The sequence below is a fragment of the Piliocolobus tephrosceles genome, unplaced genomic scaffold (assembly GCF_002776525.5).
Source record: "Piliocolobus tephrosceles isolate RC106 unplaced genomic scaffold, ASM277652v3 unscaffolded_40, whole genome shotgun sequence".
NCBI classification, from domain to species: domain Eukaryota; kingdom Metazoa; phylum Chordata; class Mammalia; order Primates; family Cercopithecidae; genus Piliocolobus; species Piliocolobus tephrosceles.
The window spans coordinates 1,907,592-1,929,708 of record NW_022324309.1 but is presented as its reverse complement, the minus strand read 5'-3'; the positions used below and the strand labels follow the sequence as shown (position 1 = coordinate 1,929,708).

At 37.0% G+C, this 22,117-nt stretch overlaps 1 protein-coding gene across 13 annotated transcripts in view; it reads left to right on the top strand.

Moving 5' to 3' along the window:
* LOC111550202 (calcium-dependent secretion activator 2) overlaps positions 1-22,117 on the top strand; it is a 565,477-nt gene that overhangs the window by 373,021 nt on the left and 170,339 nt on the right. For all 13 annotated transcript variants that reach the window (XM_026454331.1, XM_026454332.1, XM_026454330.1 and 10 more), the window contains exons 10-11: positions 12,640-12,748; positions 13,767-13,967. In XM_026454331.1, the coding sequence (XP_026310116.1) occupies positions 12,640-12,748; positions 13,767-13,967 (310 nt within the window). The remainder of the gene's footprint in view (positions 1-12,639; positions 12,749-13,766; positions 13,968-22,117) is intronic.

Here is a 22,117-nt window from a genome sequence, read left to right as displayed (position 1 = left end):
AGATCCCATTTGTCAATTTTGGCTTTTGCTGCCGTTGCTTTTGGTGTTTGCCTAGCTGATTTTTAAAGTTTTTTTTAGAGATGGGGATCTCGTTTTGTTGCCTAGGCTGGTCTTGAACTCCTGGCCTCAAGTGTTCATCTCACCTTGGCCTCCCAAAGTGCTGGGATTCCAGGTACAAGCCACTGTGCCTGGCCTAGATTTAGTATTAAATTATACATTTTATTTTGTTCTATTACAATTCCAAAAACACCACTTTTTCCTGACTTGTTTTCAGTTCGCAATACCTTTCAATATTTTTGCTTTACCTTTTTCTCCAAGTACTAATACATAAAATATAAAAATATCTTACCACTTACATAAGCCAGATATTTTTGTGAGGGTAAGAATGTCTTTGTAATGTGAATAATAACTCCCTAATTAGTTGTTTCCTAAGTTACTGTTTTTGATTCTGTGTTAATTTTGTTTTTTTTCCCAAATTTCCTTAGTATTTTGATGTCTTTCTTGTAACTATGGTCACATCATAGCTATCTACGTATCCTGAAAGGGTAAGCCTGGTTTCTCCATGGCTCTGACATCTGTGTCCATAACATAACGGGGTGCTCAAGACCTACTTGCATGAGGGAATGTTTACTGCTTCTTGAGTGTTTTCAGTGGAGTGTATGACATTTAAAAATCAAATGTCATTTGTTATAGTAAGTGGAAGAGGATACGTTTAAGAGTACAAGTTGAGTTATGTGCGCTGTTAAACTGTTAGTGTTTTTTTTTTTTTAAACAAGATAAATATGTGGTTTATACTTTCAAAAATAGTACATTTTCAAATATGGCAGAATATTTACTGAATTGAAATAAATTAAATTTCATGCCAAAATACAGAAGCAGGGACTCTGTGCCACACACTGTGGAAGCCATTTTATATGTATTATGAAGAAACTGAGTCAAAAACAAAGAAATGACAAACAAGGTTAGAATGGTAAAGGGAACAAATTTGTAAAAAATTTGGAAAAAAGAGTAGGGGTTTATTAGATTGAGAAATAGGTAGAAATGAAATTTTAAACCTAAAGGTGATATTCTTCTGCTTGGCCGTTCGGGTGAAGAACTGAATTAGAGTGGGTGAGTCTTGCTGGATGGGCCATCTGGAGTACTTTACGCAGCAGTACTGTAGATTGCAGCTAGTCATTGATGGAGATGTTTGTGAGCCATGCAGGGAAGGCAGACCTTCCCATGCCCTTCATCTCTCTCCCAGCAGGTTCCAGATTGTTCATGTGGTGATGTGTCAGGAGACTTTTTTTAGTCAGGTTTTTAAGATTCTTCCAAATAAGAGAAGGAGATGAGACACTTGTGAATTGGCTGCTCAATATATTTTCTATTATTTCAATAGTTGACTATAAAAGTATTTGTAAAGGTCCCCTGGTGTTGAATAATTATAATTTAAATATGCATAAGACACATTTTACACAGTGTGTTTAGTTGCATACACTAACCCCATCATAATAGTTTCTTCTTTTCTTTTCTGAAATATAGTGAAAAGGACTTACACAGTTTTTCTCATACGTATAAAAGTGAGACTTACTATTCGGAAAGTTCATAAAGCAAAATTAAGATTAAAGGATTGGTCAAAAGATTTAAATTGGTAGTTTTGGCTAGACTTAAAGGTAATAGTAAGCATTCCTTTTCGGCCAATACCTAGAAATGCTGAATAAAATATAGTGCCCATCTTTTTAAATACGTGGGTCAACTGCAAAAAAAAAAAAAAGAAAAGAAAAACTTTAGAGACCAAAAACAACTAGAATGATTATGATTGTGAGTTGACATTGTGGCCACAACAGTGCTGGAATTTGAAATTAGTGGATGTTGATGTTGTTAGGCAGGCACTTGGGATTTTATTGCTCATGCAGAGAAAGAAGACGTACCATGAAGTATTCTTAAAGTGGGTATTTGGAACAGAGAACTTATAAAGAACTTAAAAGAACCAGATCTCAGTGAAATGATGAACTAGGAAAAAAAATCTACCCTCGGGCAATTAATCTTGTGTTTGGGCTTAAGCTCTGAATGTGCAGAAAAATTAACCCTCAGAATTTTTAAGTATTAGCTTGTACTCAAAGAATGTTGAAGTCCCAGTTTATTTTATTAAATATAAGGGAAATACCTAAGTTAGGAAATTAACATGCAAAGCACTCCTGAATTGGTGATGACCATGGAGCAGCTGGCATTTTTTAAAGTTGCTTTTTCAGTCAGGAGCAAGATGGCCGAATAGGAGCAGCTCCAGCCTCCAGCTCCCAGTTCGAGCAACCCAGAAGAGGGGTGATTTCTGCATTTTCAACTGACGTACTGGGTTCATCTCACTGGGGAGTGCTGGACAATCGGTGCTGGTCAGCTACTGCAGCCTAACCAGTGAGAGCTGAAGCAGGGCGAGGCATCCCCTCACCTGGGAAGCGCAAGGAGGAAGGGAATCCCTTTTCCTAGCCAAGAGAAACTGAGACACACAACACCTGGAAAATCGGGTAACTCCCACCCTAATACTGTGCTTTACCAAGGGTCTTAGCACACAGCACACCGGGAGATTATATCCCACACCTGCCCTGGAGGGTCCCACGCCCACGGAGCCTCCCTCATTACTAGCAGAACAGTCTGAGACCTAACTGCAAGGTGGCAGCAAGGCTGGGGGAAGGGCGCCGGCCATTGCTGAGGCTTAAGTAGGTAAACAAAGCCTCTAGGAAGCTCGAACTGGGTGGAGCCCACCTCAGCTCAAGGAGGCCTGCCTGTGTCTGTAAACTCTACCTCTGGGTGGCGTCTGACAGCTTTGAAGAGAGCAGTGGATCTCCCAGCATGGAGGCTGAGATCTGAGAACGGACAGACTGCCTGCTCAAGTGGGTCCCTGACCCGAGTAGCCTAACTGGGAGACATCCCCCACTAGGTGCAGACTGACACCTCACACCTCACACAGCGGGGTACACCTCTGAGAGGAAGCTTCCAGAGCAAGTATCACAGCAGCACTCGCTGTTCAGCAATATTCTATATTCTGCAGCCTTTGCTCAACAGGCAAACAGGGTCTGGAATGGACCTCAAGCAATCTCCAACAGACCTACAGCTGAGGGTCCTGACTGTTAGAAGGGAAACAAACAAACAGAAAGGACACCCACACCAAAACCCCATCAGTACGTCACCAGCATCAAAGACCAGAGGCAGATAAAACCACAAAGACGGGGAAAAAGCAGGGCAGAAAAGCTGGAAATTCAAACAATCAGAGCGCATCTCCCCCTCCAAAGGAACGCAGCTCAATGCCAGTAACGGATCTAAACTGGAAGGAGAATGACTTTGATGAGTTGAGAGGAGAAGGCTTCAGTCGATAAAAGTTCTCAGAGCTAAAGGAGGAACTACATACCCAGCACAAAGAAACTAAAAATCTTGAAAAAAGAATGGAAGAATGGATAACTAGAATAATCAATGCAGAGAAGGCTATAAACGAACTGACAGAGATAAAAACCATGACACAAGAGATACGTGACAAATGCATAAACTTCAGTAACTGACTCGATCAACTGGAAGAAAGAGTATCAATGATTGAAGATCAAATGAATGAAATGAAGCGAGAAGAGAAGTCTAGAGAAAAAAAAAGGAAAAAGAAATGAACAAAGCCTCCAAGAAATATGGGACTATGTGAAAAGACCATATCTGTGTCTGATTGGTATGCCTGAAAATGACAGGGAAAATGGAACCAAGTTGGAAAACACTCTTCAGGATATCATCCAGGAGAACTTCCCCAACCTAGTAAGGCAGGCCAACATTCAAATTCAGGAAATACAAAGAACGCCACAAAGATACTTGTTCAGAAGAGCAACTACAAGACACATAATTGCCAGATTCAGCAAAGTTGAAATGAAGGAAAAAAAGGGCAGCCAGAGGGAAAGGTCGGGTTACCCACAAAGGGAAGCCCATCAGACTAACAGCAGATCTCTCGGCAGAAACTCTACAAGCCAGAAGAGAGTGGGGGCCAATATTCAACATTCTTAAAGAAAAGAATTTTCAACCCAGAATTTCATATCCAGCCAAACTAAGTTGCATAAGTGAAGGAGAAATAAAATCCTTTACAGACCAGCAAATGTTTAGTGATTTTTTCACCACCAGGCCTGCCCTACAAGAGATCCTGAAGGAAGCACTAAACATGGAAAGGAACAACTGGTACCAGTCATTGCAAAATCATGCCAAAATGTAAAGACCATCGATGCTAGGAAGAAACTGCATCAACTAATGAGCAAAATAACCAGCTAATATCACAATGACAGGATCAAGTTCACACATATCAATATTAACCTTAAATGTAAATGGAATAAAAAGTCCAATTAAAAGACACAGACTGGCAAATTGGATAAAGAGTCAAGACCCATCAGTTTGCTATATTCAGGAGACCCATCTCACATGCAGAGACACACATAGCCTCAAAATAAAGGGATGGAGGAAGATCTACCAAGCAAATGGAGAACAAAAAAAAAGCAGGGGTTGCAATCCTAGTTTCTGATAAAAAAGACTTTAAACCATCAAAGATCAAATGAGACAAAGAAGGCCATTACATAATGGTAAAGGGATCAATTCAACAGGAAGTGCTAACTATCCTAAATATATATGCACCCAATACAGGAGCACCCAGATTCATAAAGCAAGTCCTCAGAGACTTACAAAGAGACTTAGACTCCCATACAATAATAATGGGAGACTTCAACACCCCACTGTCAACATTAGATAGATCAACGAGACAGAAAGTTAACAAGGATATCCAGGAATTGAACTCAACTCTGCACCAAGCAGACCTAATAGACATCTACAGAACTCTCCACCCCAAATCAAGAGAATATACATTCTTCTCAGCACCACATCGCACTTATTCCAAAACTGACCACATAATTGGAAGTAAAGCACTCCTCAGCAAATGTAAAAGAACAGAAATTATAACAAACTGTCTCTTAGACCATGGTGCAATCAAACTAGAACTCAGGACTAAGAAAGTCAATCAAAACCGCTCAACTACATGGAAACTGAATAACCTGCTCCTGAATGACTACTGGGTACATAACGCAATGAAGTCAGAAATAAAGATGTTCTTTGAAACCAATGAGAACAAAGATACAACATACCAGAATCTCTGGGACACATTTAAAGCAGTGTGTGAGGGAAATTTATAGCACTAAATGCCCACAAGAGAAAGCAGGAAAGATCTAAAATTGACACCCTAACATCACCATTAAAAGAACTAGAGAAGCAAGAGCAAACACATTCAAAAGCTAGCAGAAGGCAAGAAATAACTAAGATCGGAGCAGAACTGAAGGAGATAGAGACACAAAAAACCCTCCAAAAAATCAATGAATCCAGGAGTTGGTTTTTTGAAAAGATCAACAAAATTGATAGACTGTTAGCAAGACTAGTAAAGAAGAAAAGAGAGAAGAATCAAATAGACGCAATAAAAAATGATAAAGGGGATATCACCACCAACCCCACAGAAATACAAACTACCATCAGAGAATACTATAAACACCTCTACACAAATAAACTAGAAAACCTAGAAGAAATGGATAATTTCCTGGGCATTTACACTCTCCCAAGACTAAACCAGGAAGAAGTTGAATCCCTGTAATAGACCAATAGTAGGCTCTGAAATTGAGACAATAATTAATAGCCTACCAACCAAAAAAAGTCCAGGACCAGACGGATTCACAGCCAAATTCTACCGGAGGTAAAAGGAGGAGCTGGTACCATTCCTTCTGAAACTATTCCAATCAATAGAAAAAGAGGGGATCCTCCCTAACTCATTTTATGAGGCCAACATCATCCTGATACCAAAGCCTGGCAGATACACAACAAAGAAAGAGAATTTTAGACCAATATCCCCGATGAACATCGATGCAAAAATCCTCAATAAAATACTGGCATACCAAATCCGGCAGCACATCAAAAAGCTTATCCACCATGATCAAGTGGGCTTCATCCCTGGGATGCAAGGCTGGTTCAACATACTCCAATAAACATAATCCAGCATATAAATAGAACCAAAGACAAAAACCACATGATTATCTCAATAGATGCAGAAAAGGCCTTTGACAGAATTCAACAGCACTTCATGCTAAAAACTCTGAATAAATTCGGTATTGATGGAACATATCTCAAAATAACAAGAGCTATTTCTGACAAACCAACAGCCAATATCATACTGAATGGGCAAAAACTGGAAAAATTCCCTTTGAAAACTGGCACAAGACAGGGATGCCCTCTCTCACCACTCCTATTCAACATAGTGTTGGAAGTTCTGGCTAGGGCTATCAGGCAAGAGAAAGAAATCAAGGGTATTCAGTTAGGAAAAGAAGAAGTCAAATTGTCCCTGTTTGCAGATGACATGATTGTATATTTAGAAAACCCCATCGTCTCAGCCCAAAAATCTCCTTAAGCTGATAAGAAACTTCAGCAAAGTCTCAGGATACAACATTAATGTGCAAAAATCACAAGCATCTTATACACCAATAACAGACAAACAGAGAGCCAAATCATGTATGAACTTCCATTCACAATTGCTTCAAAGAGAATAAAATACCTAGGAATCCAACTTACAAGGGATGTAAAGGACCTCTTCAAGGAGAACTACAAACCACTGCTCAGTGAAAGAAAAGAGGACACAAACAAATGGAAGAACATACCATGCTCATGGATAGGAAGAATCAATACCGTGAAAATGGCCATACTGCCCAAGGTTATTTATAGATTCAATGCCATCCCCATCAAGCTACCAATGAGTTTCTTCACAGAATTGGAAAAAACTGCTTTAAAGTTCATATGGAACCAAAAAAGAGCTCGCATTGCCAAGACAATCCTAAGTCAAAAGAACAAAGCTGGAGGCATCACGCTACCTGCCACTTCAAACTATACTACAAGGCTACAGTAACCAAAACAGCATGGTACTGGTACCAAAACAGAGATATAGACCAATGGAATAGAACAGAGTCCTCAGAAATAATACCACACATCTACAGCCATCTGATCTTTGACAAACCTGAGAAAAACAAGAAATGGGGAAAGGATTCCCTATTTAATAAATGGTGCTGGGAAAATTGGCTAGCCATCAGTAGAAAGCTGAAACTGGATCCTTTCCTTACTCCTTATATGAAAATTAATTCAAGATGGATTAGAGACTTAAATGTTAGACCTAATATCATAAAAACCCGAGAGGAAAACCTAGGTAATACCATTCAGGACATAGGCATGGGCAAGGACTTCATGTCTAAAACACCAAAAGCAACGGCAGCAAAAGCCAAAGTTGACAAATGGGATATGATTAAACTAAAGAGCTTCTGCACAGCAAAAGAAACTACCATCAGAGTGAACAGGCAACCTACAGAATGGGAGAAAATTTTTGCAATCTACTCATCTGACAAAGGGCTAATATCCAGAACCTATAAATAACTCAAACAAATTTACAAGAAAAAAACAACCCCATCAAAAAGTGGGCAAAGGATATGAACAGACATTTCTCAAAAGAAGACATTCATACAGCCAACAGACACATGAAAAAATGCTCATCATCACTGGCCATCAGAGAAATGCAAATCAAAACCACAATGAGATACCATCTCACACCAGTTAGAATGGCAATCATTCAAAAGTCAGGAAACAACAGGTGCTGGAGAGGATGTGGAGAAATAGGAGCACTTTTACACTGTTGGTGGGATTGTAAACTAGTTCAACCATTATGGAAAACAGTATGGCAATTCCTCAAGGATCTAGAACTAGAAGTACCATATGACCCAGCCATCCCACTACTGGGTATATACCCAAAGGATTATAAATCATGCTGCTATAAAGACACATGCACATGTATGTTTATTGCAGCACTATTCACAGTAGCAAAGACTTGGAATCAACCCAAATATCCATCAGTGACAGACTGGATTAAGAAAATGTGGCACATATACACCATGGAATACTATGCAGCCATAAAAAAGGATGAGTTAGTATCCTTTATAGGAACATGGATGCAGCTGGAAACCATCATTCTCAGCAAACTATCGCAAGAACAGAAAACCAAACATCGCATGTTCTCACTCATAGGTGGGAACTGAACAATGAGATCACTTGGACTCTGGAAGGGGAACATCACACACCGGGGCCTATCATGGGGAAGGGGGAGGAGGGAAGGATTGCATTGGGAGTTATACCTGATGTAAATGACGAGTTGATGGGTGCTGACGAGTTGATGGGTGCAGCACACCAACATGGCACAAGTATACATATGTAACAAACCTGCACATTATGCACATGTACCCTAGAACTTAAAGTATAATAATAATAAAAAAAAGAAAAAAAAAACAGAAACGAGTAAAACAGCAATAATAATAATCAGATTTTGCATTAAATTCTTAGTTTATACCTGGAAAAAAAAAAGTAATTCCATTCATTCTAGATGAATGGAATATCATCAAAAAATATTAATTCATTCATGTAGAAGTTCTCCAACAGAACTTGCAAGAAATCCACAACATATTTTGTTTTCTCTACAAAATACATTACAATATTTTGAATATGTTAAAATATTCATCATCTTAACTAATTGCTTGATGGTGAACATTAATAAATGCCTCATTTTTAAATAATCCCCAACATACATCTAAGTATGTACATCTAAAAAAAAAAAAGAAAAAGAAAAAGAATAGTGGAACTTTGAACTAAGTTATTTTTGTAGAGTAAGAGAATGGACTTTTTTTTTTTGGAACGGAGTCTCGCTCTGTCGCCCAGGCTGGGATGCAGTGGCCGGATCTCAGCTCACTGCAAGCTCCACCTCCCGGGTTCCCGCCATTCTCCTGCCTCAGCCTCCCGAGTAGCTCGGATTACAGGCGCCCGCCACCTCGCCAGGCTAGTTTTTTTTTTTTGTATTTTTTAGTAGAGACGGAGTTTCACCGTGTTAGCCAGGGTGGTCTCAATCTCCTGACCTTGTGATCCGCCCGTCTCGGCCTCCCAAAGTGCTGGGATTACAGGCTTGAGCCACTGCACCCGGCCGAGAATGGACTTCTTTTTAGAACAAATACAATTGGACTGTTACTGTTTACCTCTCAACACCCCCACCTCCAACCCCTTAACCCTCACCCCTAAAAACACCCACACAATATGCCTTTTAACACAAGGAAACTAAAACCTTTAAGTGATTTAAAAAAAAAAAAAAAAAAAAAAAAAACCTTATGGGAGCAACTGACTTTCATTTGTAAACCTTAAACATATATGCAAGGGAAAAAGTAAATTTATTGACAGTTTATAAGATGAGGAAAGACACAAGGAAAATTTAATGTAGCAAGAACCACAAGTATCACAAGATATTGGCCTCAATCTCCCCCATTAAGGCTTAATGTTTTTATTTTTCAAAATAGAAATAACTTTATTCTTTTTCTGATTTAAAATAATGTATATTCTTTTAAAAAACTCCACACTGAAAAATAAAATAACCTATCATTTCAGCATCCTGTAATAATCACTGTAAATATTTTAATATATATTTTAATTCATATATGTAATATTTGCCAATAGAATCACACTCTACATTTTTGCTTTTAAATTGCTGTTTATGTTATATCTTGGAAATGTTATATCTTAGGTTCCCATGTTAAGAAAAAAATCAGTCACATCTCTTTTAATGGCTCATAGTATTATCCTGTATAGTCATGCCATGATATATTTTAACCAAACTGCTTATATGTAACACTGCAGTGAACACAATCCATATACATCTTTGAGTACTTCTCCATTTGTTTCCTTGAGATACCTTCCTTGCTGGACCAAAGGAATGCATAAAAAATAGTAAGACTTTTCGTACTGTATCAGTAAGAGTTTTCCAGAAAGGCCAGCAGGCTGGAACTCCAGCAGAAGCTGATGCTACAGTGTTGAGGCAAAATGTCTTCTTTTTCAGAAAACCTTAGTTTTTGCTCTTAGGGCCTTCAGCTGCTTGTATGAGACCCACCCACATATCGAAGATAATCTTCTGTACTTAAAGTCAACTGATTATAGATGTTCACCATTTCTACAAAATACCTTCTCAGCCACATTTAAATTAGTGTTTGATTAAATAACTGGATGCTATAGCCTAGTCGTGTTAACACATTAAAAAAGTGGATAAACCTCTGACAAAATTGATCATAGAAAAGAGTACAAATGATGAAATGATACATTAGAAAATGGGCAAACTACTTGATCAGGAAACTCACAGAAAAGAAAACTTCAAATGTTTATCGAATATAAGGGAAAATTCTCAGTCGTATTGTAATGGGAATTCAAATAACAGTGAGAGCATTTCCCATTCATCAAAATTGGCAAAAAGAAAAAAAAAAAAAGAACATAACCACACTTGGCAAAAATGTGCTACATCTTTGTACCTATGTACTGTGATGTACGTAAAGCATAAGTATATCACAGAACCTGTTGCCAGATAACCTTCCATAAAGGCCGCACCAATTTTGATTTGGTCCCGACACTGTGTACTGGTAACCATTTTCATTTTTGCTAATCTAATCAGTATATTTTCTAATGAAGTATTATATTTATGTTAATTTTCAGTTTTAAATCCACAATTTATCCTGCAACTTAGCAGTTCTAACATAGTAATTTTCACAATGACTTGCACCTTTTACTCTGTACAAGCGCAGAGATGAGCAGAGAAAAAGAGCTCTGCTTTTCTCTGAATAGGAAATATATTTTCTCCTTTTAAAAGTAACAATGTTGATCTCTGCATCTTACACCTGTCATTACCTCAAACCTGTCTTTCTGGCCTCAGGTACTGAGAGTTGATGTGAAAATAAAAAAGAGCATTTTTTACCCATTTTTCTACTATGTGTTCTGAGTTTTCTCTGTTGGTTTATAGTTCTTTATATTTCTGATGTGAGTTATTGATTGAATATATGCTTTGCATACGTCTTAGTCTATTGCTTTGCCTTTTTTACTTTCTTCATGATACCCTTTAAATGAAGAGAATTCCTTGATTTTAATGTAGCCTATATTTTCTGTTTTTCGTAATTAGTTTATTTTGGGGTCCTATTGAAGTAATCACTGTCTATTGAAAGGTACTATGTTTCCTTAGTTCCATTTTATGTTTAAAAACAGAAAAAGGAAATAGTTAACATTAACCAAGCCCAGGTAACAGAGAGAGACCCTGTCTCTACAAATAATTTTTAAAAATTAACTGGGCATGGTAGCATGCACCTGTGGTCCAGCTATTCAGGAGGCTGAGTGGGAGGATCACCGAGTCCCCAAGGGTAGAGGCTGCAATGAGCCATAATCATGCCACTCTCCTGCAGCCTGGGTGACAATGTGAGACCCTGTCTCAAAAAAGAAAAAAGAAAATACACTAACAAAACTATTTTCCATGGACTCTGTGTTGTAGGATATTTTGCAATTTAGATGTATATCCACCAAACAGCCTTTCTCCTGCTGGAAACAGAACCTCCCTCTATCTCTGCTGGGGGACCTTGTAAGAGCCTGCCTGTTGTAGCACCTAATGTTCTTTGCTGCAGACATGAGCTCTTGACCAAATCTGGGCTAATGAAACATTCCCCATTTACAGTATTTTGCTCAAATATGGCCTTGTGATCCAAGCAGACACACTCAGGGAGGTGACTTCCGAGCAGATATGGTCCAGTAAGACTTTAGCACAAGGAAATGAGGCCAATTCCAAAAGACAAGAAGAATTAAGAGGCAGAGCAGATCTTGGCAATGTTGTCACTGGCTGCCCAAAATTTACTCCATCCTGGCCCTGCCTGAGGTTTTCATTATGTGGCCACTAAATTCTCAACTTTTAATGAGATTTTTTTTTTATTTTTGTATTTTATTGTTTATTATTTTTTTCTTTTTCTTTTTTTGAGACGTAGTCTTGCTCTGTCACCCAGGCTGGGGTACAATGATGCAATCTCAGCTCACTACAACCTCTGCCTCCCAGGTTCAAGCAATTCTCCTACCTCAGCCTCCCGAGTTGCTGGGACTTCTGGTGTGTGCCAACACACACTGGCTCATTTTTTGTATTCTTAATAGAGATGGGGTTTCACCGTGTTAGACAAGATGGTCTCAATCTCCTGACCTCGTGATCCGCCTGCCTTAGCATCCCAAAGTGCTAGGATTACAGGCTTGAGATATTTTTTTACTTTGTTAAAAGTCTTGATATAAATATACTTGAAAACGTGGTCCCGTGTTTATGTAAATCTAGGACTACTCCTAATCTTACTCTTGGAGATTTATACCTACGTTAGCATGTTAAAAGTCATAAGAAACCATGAAGTAAAAGAAGGCTATTTATCTTCTTAATAGGCTAGTAATCCCAAACATATCAACATTAATACTTATTTATGGTGCTTATATTAATATCTTATAGAAACTTGAGCAGCAAATCATTGTTTTGGGGAATACTGGATCTTAGGCATAGAAGAACCAACAAATGCAAGCTGACAAACGAAAGGTGCTTTAATCTCTGAGCTAGGTTTTGAAAAATGCTCAAATTTAATAATTTATGTGTAAATTATGTTATATTTTTAATTGGGAAAAGAGTATTTTGATAAAGAAAAAAACAAAAGTTAAATTTGGTAAATTTAATGTGACCAATCTATAAACTTCTTTTTTTTTCTTGAGCAGGTTAGCCAATATACCTTTGCTATGTGCAGTTACAGAGAAAAAAAGTCTGAACCACAAGAATTAATGCAACTTGAAGGCTATACTGTGGATTATACTGATCCCCACCCAGGTAAATCTTAATTGAATCACTTTCCCTGCCATGTATGTATGCATGGAATTCTTATAAATATCCTGTGTCTGTTCTACAATTTAAACCCCTCTCGATGAATAGGGTGCATATTTCACTTATATATCTGGGCAAGACTTTATGAGATTCAAATTATCTCTTTTGGAGTGCTTTTATTCTTAACCATATTTCATCATATTTATTATTATTTTGGCATGAGGTTGAGATGTGTAAAAGTCACTGTAACTGAATAATTATATGAGATATAACAATGTTTTCAGAAACTTCTTTGCTGGAAAGCAAAGAAATAGACAAAGAAATGGCAAATGAATTATTATATTGTAACTACTAATTTTCTCTCCAACAATACATTTTTGTACTTCTCTCTCTCCCTTCATGTTAATACTGGAAAGAGTACTGGACACCTGATATTTTAAAAATTGAATGAATGAATATTAATGACAATATCTAAGATCAAGAAATGCAGATATTAATAAACATAATGATTGAATATTGGTGAATAGACATTAAGAAATAGAAATTTATGACCATATTAACTAATTGTTCACTTAAAATGCAAAATATTATCTTCTGTGAAGGAATTTTATAAAAGATAAAATACATGCAATATGAAATATCATTTTTGTCTTAATCATTATATATTTTTCCCACGTATAGAATGGCAAATATGCCGACAGATAAAACTTTTTTCTCTGGCATGAAATACCAGATTGTGCTATGCATTTCCATGGAGTGTGTTTATATATCTTGTAGAATGCTGCTGTGTCGTGGACTGTTTCCCTAGGTTATTTTTTATTTCTGAGGTGATATGGGAGCTTAAGCCTTTTTGTTATTTTCTTCAAATCTTGGATTGTGGATTTGATCCTTTAAGCTAAATATTGTTTAAAACATTTAACTGTTAATATCAAATCCATTCTTTTCCATGAGGTCAGTTAGTGAATGAGACTAAAATCTGCCAATCTTATAAATTTTTAATGATGTCTTTTTGTTCCCTCCACAGGCCTTCAGGGTGGTCGTATGTTCTTTAATGCTGTTAAAGAAGGAGATACTGTAATCTTTGCCAGTGATGATGAACAGGACAGAATATTATGGGTTCAAGCCATGTATAGAGCCACAGGTCAATCATATAAACCAGTTCCTGCAATTCAGACCCAGAAACTGAATCCTAAAGGAGGAACTCTCCACGCAGATGCTCAGCTTTGTAAGTTTTGTTAAAAAATAATTTGATTATCAATTAATAGCTTTAATAAGATATAAAATTGAGGCAAATTTGTTCAGTATTATAGTTTACATCATTAATTGATTCCTAATTAAATGAAAATAGTTCATATTAGTAGTCATATAATCACTTACCTAATTTTTCACATAAATCTGGAGTAAATGGTACATGTGGTTTCCAATCATGGATTTGTCAAGCATTAGGGTATTTCTAGAAATCTCAAGAGCACATAAGAAAATTCTCCAAAATTTCTCAAAGGAAAATTTATTTTAGTTTATTATGATTTTGACTTAAGTCTCCTATAGACATGGAAAAAATATTGCAAAATCAAATTTGCTTTGATACGATTTCAGAATACCAAAGTGATGAACCATTACCTTCTAGAGTTGTTCTTAATAACCCAGAAGGATAATGGGTCTATTTTTTGTTGTTGTAGATTGATACAAATAATAAGTCATAAAGCCAACTTTTTTCCCCTCGTGCCTTAAAGACATGTCAATTTTGAATGCTAACGTAAGTTGTAAAGAGCAAAATTTTTTATTTTAAATGACTAATGTTTAATAATTATGGAATGATGGTCAAAACATCTTCAAACATAGCTTTGATAATCACTAAACCAAGTGTTTTAACTTGTTATACTCCTTTACAAAGCTTATCCTGTTTTACCTGTAATAAATATTTGTCTTTAACTTTCAGCTCAACTTGTGGTTTTTGAGATTCTTCTCAAAGGGATAACATCTTGACATGCATTATTTTCTTCTGCTTTTCATGCATCAAGTAACTATTCTCTTTTCTTTTCAGATACCCTTCAGTATCATTTCTGGGCATCCTAAACAAAGGCACTTTAGTTCAAATAATTTAATGTGAACCATGAGCTTTTTCTTTATTTTAGAAACCATACTCATAGGTTATCGTAATTAGTTTGGGGCACATTTTTTATATGTAGTGAAAACTATTTAAGAATATTATATATTAATTTTTTCACTGATTTAAAATTTCTTCTTTAAAATTAGTAGCATTGTCATCTTAAAAGGTAAAATAAAATAAAAAGAGCACATTCTGATATTTTCACTGTATTTAAAAATTTAACTCGCTGCTTCTGCCTTCCTCTCACCCTCCAGATAATATGCATAGAGAATGGCACAGCAGATAAGAGTGTTTCATCAGAGCAAAGTTGTACAGAAGTGTCTTTATTTTTCTACAATTGAGCATATCTGAAATTTTAATTTCTAATGTTGCCAAAAAACTTTAACTCACCAATTCAAAACAACTGAGTCACAGATTAAAATTCAATTAATTCAAGATTCTTCACCCCACTCTTCTTCCGTGTGATCCATAGTAAATTAAGTTTCAGAGGGGATTACATAAAACTGTGATATCATTGAATGTAGCATCTAGTCTAAAACTGTTCTCTGTTCACATGGCCTTAGACATGACTTCTGTCACTGGTTTCATTACTTATGTGCTGGTGTGCACTGCTCATCACCATGGACCGGCCAGGGCACCTGGTAATGAAGTCCACATAGTTTGTGTCCTCCTTGGATCAACTCCAGACATCTATGAATTCCTTACATCATATTCATCAGATTCTCGCCACAGTGGTACATAGTAACTTGTTGGGTATTCCCCAGCTATGCACAGGGGTGCTCACTCAGGCATTTCTCTCGCAGCACAGCTCTTATCCATTGCTTCTTTCCTACTTCAAGTGCCAGATTGGACATTTATCCCAGGGCTGTGCCTGCACTGGGCATCAAAGTATAAGATTCCCTCAACCTTAGGTCGAACTTTCTTCCTCTGGAGCTCTGTTCATTGCTCACCCCCAATACAACATTAACTCAAGTCAAATCTCTTCCCAAAACCATTTTCTTCCATCCAGCTGATCTATTTTTTTCCGTCCTAGTTTTGATTCTTCTTGTTGAAAACCAAGTTTTTATAAATTTGTTTCTTTCCACTCCATAGGCCAATCTCTGTCCCTTCCCCTGTAAGCTACAGTTCTACAGCATTTAATGTGAATTTCCTGTGTTTTTCATTTTACAAATTTGTATTTTGTATATGTGCATTTAGCATCAATCTCATAAATGGTTTCATATTCTTTATCATATTCAGTCTTACTGTTTTTGTTCATCTCTATGCTTTTAAAATTCGTCCATGTTTTTGTGAATACATCTAATCTCATTCTTCTGATTACTGCATACCATGTAAGTGGGCTTCTGTCTTATGTTACCTAGTCTACAGCACATTTTATTTCTATTCACTCCTCCAGAGATGGAAATGTAGAATGCCTCCAAATCCATACCTATGTTCAGTTGTCCCAGCCATGACTATGAAATATCCTTTCATTTATTCAAATCTAAGTCCTTTACATTTTAATCCTTTTCCATAAAGCTGTTTTTATTCTTGGTTAAGCTAATTTCTAAGCCTTTCATACTTTCATTGCTATTGCATCTTATAATTTTATTATATTTTCTAGTTGACTATTGCTTATATAGAGAAATGCTATTTTCATGTGCTTTTTTGCTATCCATATTTATTCTTTGGCTATGTATCTCTGCACACCCCTTGCCTAATTTGTCATTAGGCTATTATTGGGTTTTGAGAGGTGTTTACACAGGCATGCCTTGGAGATATTGTGGGTTCAGTTCCAGACCACTACAATAAAATGAATATCTCAGTAAAGTGAGTCATATAGATTATGTGTGTATAAAAGTTAAGTTTGGCTGGCGCAGTGGCTCAAGCCTGTAATCCCAGCACTTTGGGAGGTTGATGTCGGGGGAATCTCTTCAGTTCAGGAGTTCAAGACCAGACTGGGCAACATGGTGAAACCCTGTATCTACAAAAAATACAAAATTAGCTGGGCATAGTGGTATGTGACTGTAGTCCCAGCACTTGGGAGGCTGAAGTAGGAGAATCGCTTGAACCCGAGAGGTAGAGGTTGCAGTGAAATAGCGCCTCTGCACTCCAGCCTGGGTGATAGAGTGAAACGCTGTCTCAAAAATAAAAAAGTTATGTTTACACTACACTGTAGTGTATTAAGCATGCACTAGCATCGTGTCTAAAACATAATTTTAAAATTCTTTATTGCTAAAAATACTAACAATCACCTGAGTGTTCAGTGATTATAATATTTTTGCTGGTAGAGGGTCTTGCCTCAACATTGATGGCTGCTGACTGATCAGGTTCGTGGTTGTTGAAGGTTGGGTTGGATGTGGCAATATCTTAAAATAAGACAAGGATGAAGTTTGCTGCAGTGACTGATTCTTCCTTTCACAAAAGATTTTCCTGTAGCATGCGATGCTGTTTGCTATCATTTTGCCCAAAGTAGAACTTCTTTGAAAATTGGAGTCAATCCTCTAAAACTTTACCTCTGCTTTATGAACTAAGTTTATGTAATATCCTAAATCCTTTGTTGTCCTTTCAACAATGTTCACAGCATCTTCACCAGAAGTAGATTCCATCTCAAAAACCACTTCCTTTGCTTCACCCAAAGGAACCAACTTCTTATCTGTTCAAGTTTTATCATGAGATTGTAGCAATTCAGTCACATCTTCAGGCTCCACTTTTAATTCTGGTTCTTTTGCTGTTTTCATGACATCTGCAGTGACTTCCTCCACTCAAGTCTTCAGTCCCTTAAAGTTATCCCCAAGGGTTGGAATCAACTTCCTCCAAACTCCTGTAAATGTTGATATTTTTACCTCCTCCCAAGAATCACAAATGTTCTTAATGGCATTTGGAATGGTGAATCCTTTCCAGGTTTTCAATTTACTTTTCCCAGATGGCTCATAGGAATCACTATCCATGGCAGCTATAGCCTTTTAAAATGTATTTCTTAAATAATAAGACTTGAAAATTGAAATTACTCCTTGATCTGTGGGCTGCAGAATGGATGTTGGGTTAGCAAGCATGAAAACAACATTAATCTCCTTGTACATCTCCAGCAGAGCTCTTGAGTAACTAGATGCAGTGTCAGTGAGCAATAATACTTCGAACAGATTCTTTTTTTCTAGCATCGGGCCTCGACAGTGGACTTAAAATATTCAGTAAACTGTGCTGTAAACACATGCACCATCATCTGGGCTTGTTCTTTCAGTTATAGAGCACAGACAGGGTTGATGTAGCATAGTTTTTAAGGGCTCTGGGATTTTCAAGATGGTTAATACATATTGGCTTCAACTTAAAGTCACCAGTTGCATTAGCCACTAACAAGGGAGCCTGTACTTTGAAGCTTTGAAGCCAAGCATTGACTTCTCTCTAATTGTGAAAGTCCTAGATGGGCATCTTCTTCCAATAGAAGATTATTTTGTCTACACTAAAAATCTGTTATTTAGCATAGCTAACTTCATCAATGATCTTAGCTGGATCTTTTGGATAACTTGCTGCCATTTCTGCATCATCCCTTGCTGTTTCACCTTGCACTTTCATGTAATAGAGATGGCTTATTTTCCTTAGCCCTCGTGAGCTGACCTCTGCTGGCTTGACAGCTTGCAGAGGCTTCTTCACCTCTCTCAGCCTTCATAGAATCGAAGAAAGGCAGGGCCTTGCTCTGTTATTAGGCTTCGGTTAAAGGGAATATTGTGGCTGATTTGATCTATCCAGATCATTCAAACTTTCTTCATATCAGCAATAAGGCTGTTTTTGCTTTCTTATTATTTGTGTGTTCACTGGAGTAGCAATTTTAATTTACTTCAACAACTTTTCCTTTGCATTCACAACTTGGCTACTTGATGCAAAAGGCCTAGCTTTCAGCCTGTCTTGGCTTTTGACATGCCTTGTTCACTAAGCATGATCATTTGTAGCTTTTAAATTTAAAGTGAGGGAGACGGGATTCTTCCATTCATTTGAACAGTTAGAGATCATTCCGGGTTATTAGTTAGCCTAATTTTAATATTGTTGTGTGTTAAGAAATAGGGAGACCCAAGAAAAGGAAGACAGATGGGGAACAGTCAGAACACATATAACATTTATTAAGTTTACCATCTTATATGGGTGTAGTTTGTGGCACCCCAAAACAATTACAATAACATCAAAGATCACTTTTCACAGATGACCATAATAGATATATTAATAATGAAAAAGTTGGAAATACTGTGAGAATTACCATAATGTGGAACAGAGTCATAAAATGAGCATGTGTTGTTAGAAAAGTGGCACCATAGACTTGCTTGACACAGGGTTACCACAAACTTTCAATTTATGAAAAACACATCTGCAAAGCACAATTAAATGAAGTTTGCCTGTGTGTTCTGGATACAACATGTTTGTCAGATATGTGATTTGCAAATATTTTCTCCTAATCTATGGCTTGTCTTTTCACATCTCTTAATAGTGACTTTCAGAAAAAAAAAAAAAAAGAAATTCTTAATTTTGATGAAGTCCATTTTATCAATTTTTTACATAGATGTGCTTTTCATGTTGTAACTAAAGGATCTTTGCCCAACCCAAAGTGCAGAAATTTTCTCCTTTGCTTTCTTCTAGAAATTTTGCAGTTTTGGCTTTTACATTTTACAACCATTTTGAGTTAATTTTTGTATACGGTGAGAGGTATCCATCAGTATTTATGGATGGCATATGGATGTCCAGTTGTTTTAACACAAAGAGTTGAAAAGATTGTCATACCCTGAATTGCCCTTGCGCATTTGTGAAAAATCAATTAACTACATATGAGTTTATTTCTGGGCTATCTTTTCTTTTCCTTTGGTCAGTTTATCTATCTTAATATTATTACCACACTGTCTTGATTACTGTAGCTTTGTGAATCTTACAGTCAGGTAGTCCAAGTCCTCCGAACTGATTTCTCTTATTCAAAAATATTTTGGCTGTTCTATGTCCTTTGCATTTCTCTATGAATTTTCAAAATAAATTTACTCATTTTTAATTGACAAATAATTGTTTATATATATATGATGTACAATATAAATTTTTAAAACATCTTGACATTCCTTGCTGGAGATTTTACTGGGAATGCCTTTGATCGGTCAGTCCTTGGAAAATTTTGGAAAACTGACTTCATAATATTGAGTCTTCCAATCTGTGAATACAATGTGTCACTTCATTTGTTTAGGTAGTCTTTAGTTTCTCTTTGGGATGTTTGTAGTTTTCAGTAAACAGATCTTGCACATCTTTTGTCAGATTTATTTCTAGGTATGTCATCTGTGTTGCTTTAGTAAATGGAATTTTTTATTTCAGCCCAATTGTTTTGTTGTCTTTGCGATTGCTTTAGAATTTAAAGTATACACTTCAAATTTATTATACATCTTCATGTATAGTATGCAAACTTTACAATAGTAAACTTCTATTCTCTTGGCTTTTGCACTATTCTTGTCATATATTTTACTTCTGTATATGTTGTAAATCCCACAATACATTGCTACTATGATTATTGCCTTAGTCAATATCTTTTAAAGAAATTAAAAGTGAAAGAAAAATGTTATGTAGATGTCCATTTTGTACATGTTGATTATGTACCTGTTATGTACATGTACATTACCATTCCCAGTGTCTTTCATCATCTAGTGCATATATTTTTACTTCTTGAAGGACCTGCTTTGACTTTTCTTGTAGTGCAGATCTGCTGGTAATGAATACTTTTAGCTTCTTTATATATGAAAAAAGTCTTTATTTTACTCTCATTTTGAAGATATTTTTCTTTTAGTACTTTAAAGATGTTGCTCCACTTTTTCTTCTAGCTTGCATTTGTTTTTCCAATGAGAAATGTGCTATTTTGGTTTGTTCCTCTATAAATAATGTCCTTTTTTCCTCCAACTGCTTTAAAGATTTTTTCTCCTTAACACTGTTTTTGAGCAATTTGATTATGATGTGCCTTGGTATAGTTTCCTTCATAAAAATGCTTGTTCTGAGACACAGTGAAGTTACTTAGAAACACCATCCTTTCAAGCTTTGCTTTCAAGTTTTGTTAGGGAAGACCAAGCAGTGTTTAGTCCAGGATGCATTTTCCCCGTTTCTGGACCAACATCTTTCTTAATACTCTAACTGATAACCTGTGAATTATGAGCTTTTATATTCTTGCTGCTGAGAATCAGTGCTATTCTAGGCTGTGTGAGTTTGGGGCACTGTCCTCTTGAATCCTTTAGATTGCTTCTTTCCCTTTCTACATGTGCATGAACTGATGGGTAGTCAGCTGAATTCTTGGGGGAGGCCTTCTGCAGATCTTGAGAGTCTCTTGCCGGGCAGCTGTCTTCTCTCCAGTACTCTTTCCTACAACCTCTAGTTACTGTGGCCCTCCTGAATTGTCAGCTCCATTTTTCAACTCAGGGAGACCACTGGGCTTTTCCTGAGTTCCTGTTCCTTGTGCCATGAGCTATAGAGTTTCTCCTAGCAGTAACCTGGGGTGACTGTAAGGCTCACCTTGTTTCCCATCCCTCAGGAATCACTCTCCCGTGTTGCCCAACGTGCAGCGTTTAAGAAACTTTTTGTAAATTTTTTTTCAAAAACTTAGTTCAGGTAGGAGGTTAAGTTTATTCTCAATTATGCCATCATGACCAGAAGTAGAATGAATTTTTTATAAGTTAAAGCATGGTTTCTCAATTTCAGCACTATTGACATTTTGGGCTAGACAATTATTTGTTTTGGGGCAGGGAGTGGAGTAAGGAGCTTTTCCTGTGCATTATGTGATGTTTTACAGCATCCCTGTCCTCTACCCACTAGATATCAGTAGTCTCCCACCTGGTCCCAGGTCAGACAACCAAAAATATCTCTGGATATTGCCAAATGTCCCAGAGGGTAGGGTTGCTGTTGGTGAGGAATCACCCTCAGTTGAGAACCACAGAATTACAGTGATTTGATAGCTTTTTTTTTTTTTAATTGTTACCCTCCTTCACTTGTGTTCCCATACTTTTTCTTAACATCCTGAGTACAAGGAATTCCCAAGGAATGTTTTGAGCTCATGGCTATTGTTGCTTGCACATAGTGGCAAGAAAAGTGAGTAGGAACCACTAGCACAGACCTTTAAGACCATGGCTGAATAATACAGAATTTTTTTGGACAGAATCTGCCTCTGGAGAGAGAGGGAATGCAGTGGTGCCATCTCACCTCACTGCAACCTCCACCTCACAGGTTCAAGCCATTCTCATGCCTCAGCCTCCCAAGTAATCTCAGCAGCTGGGAGTACAGGTGTG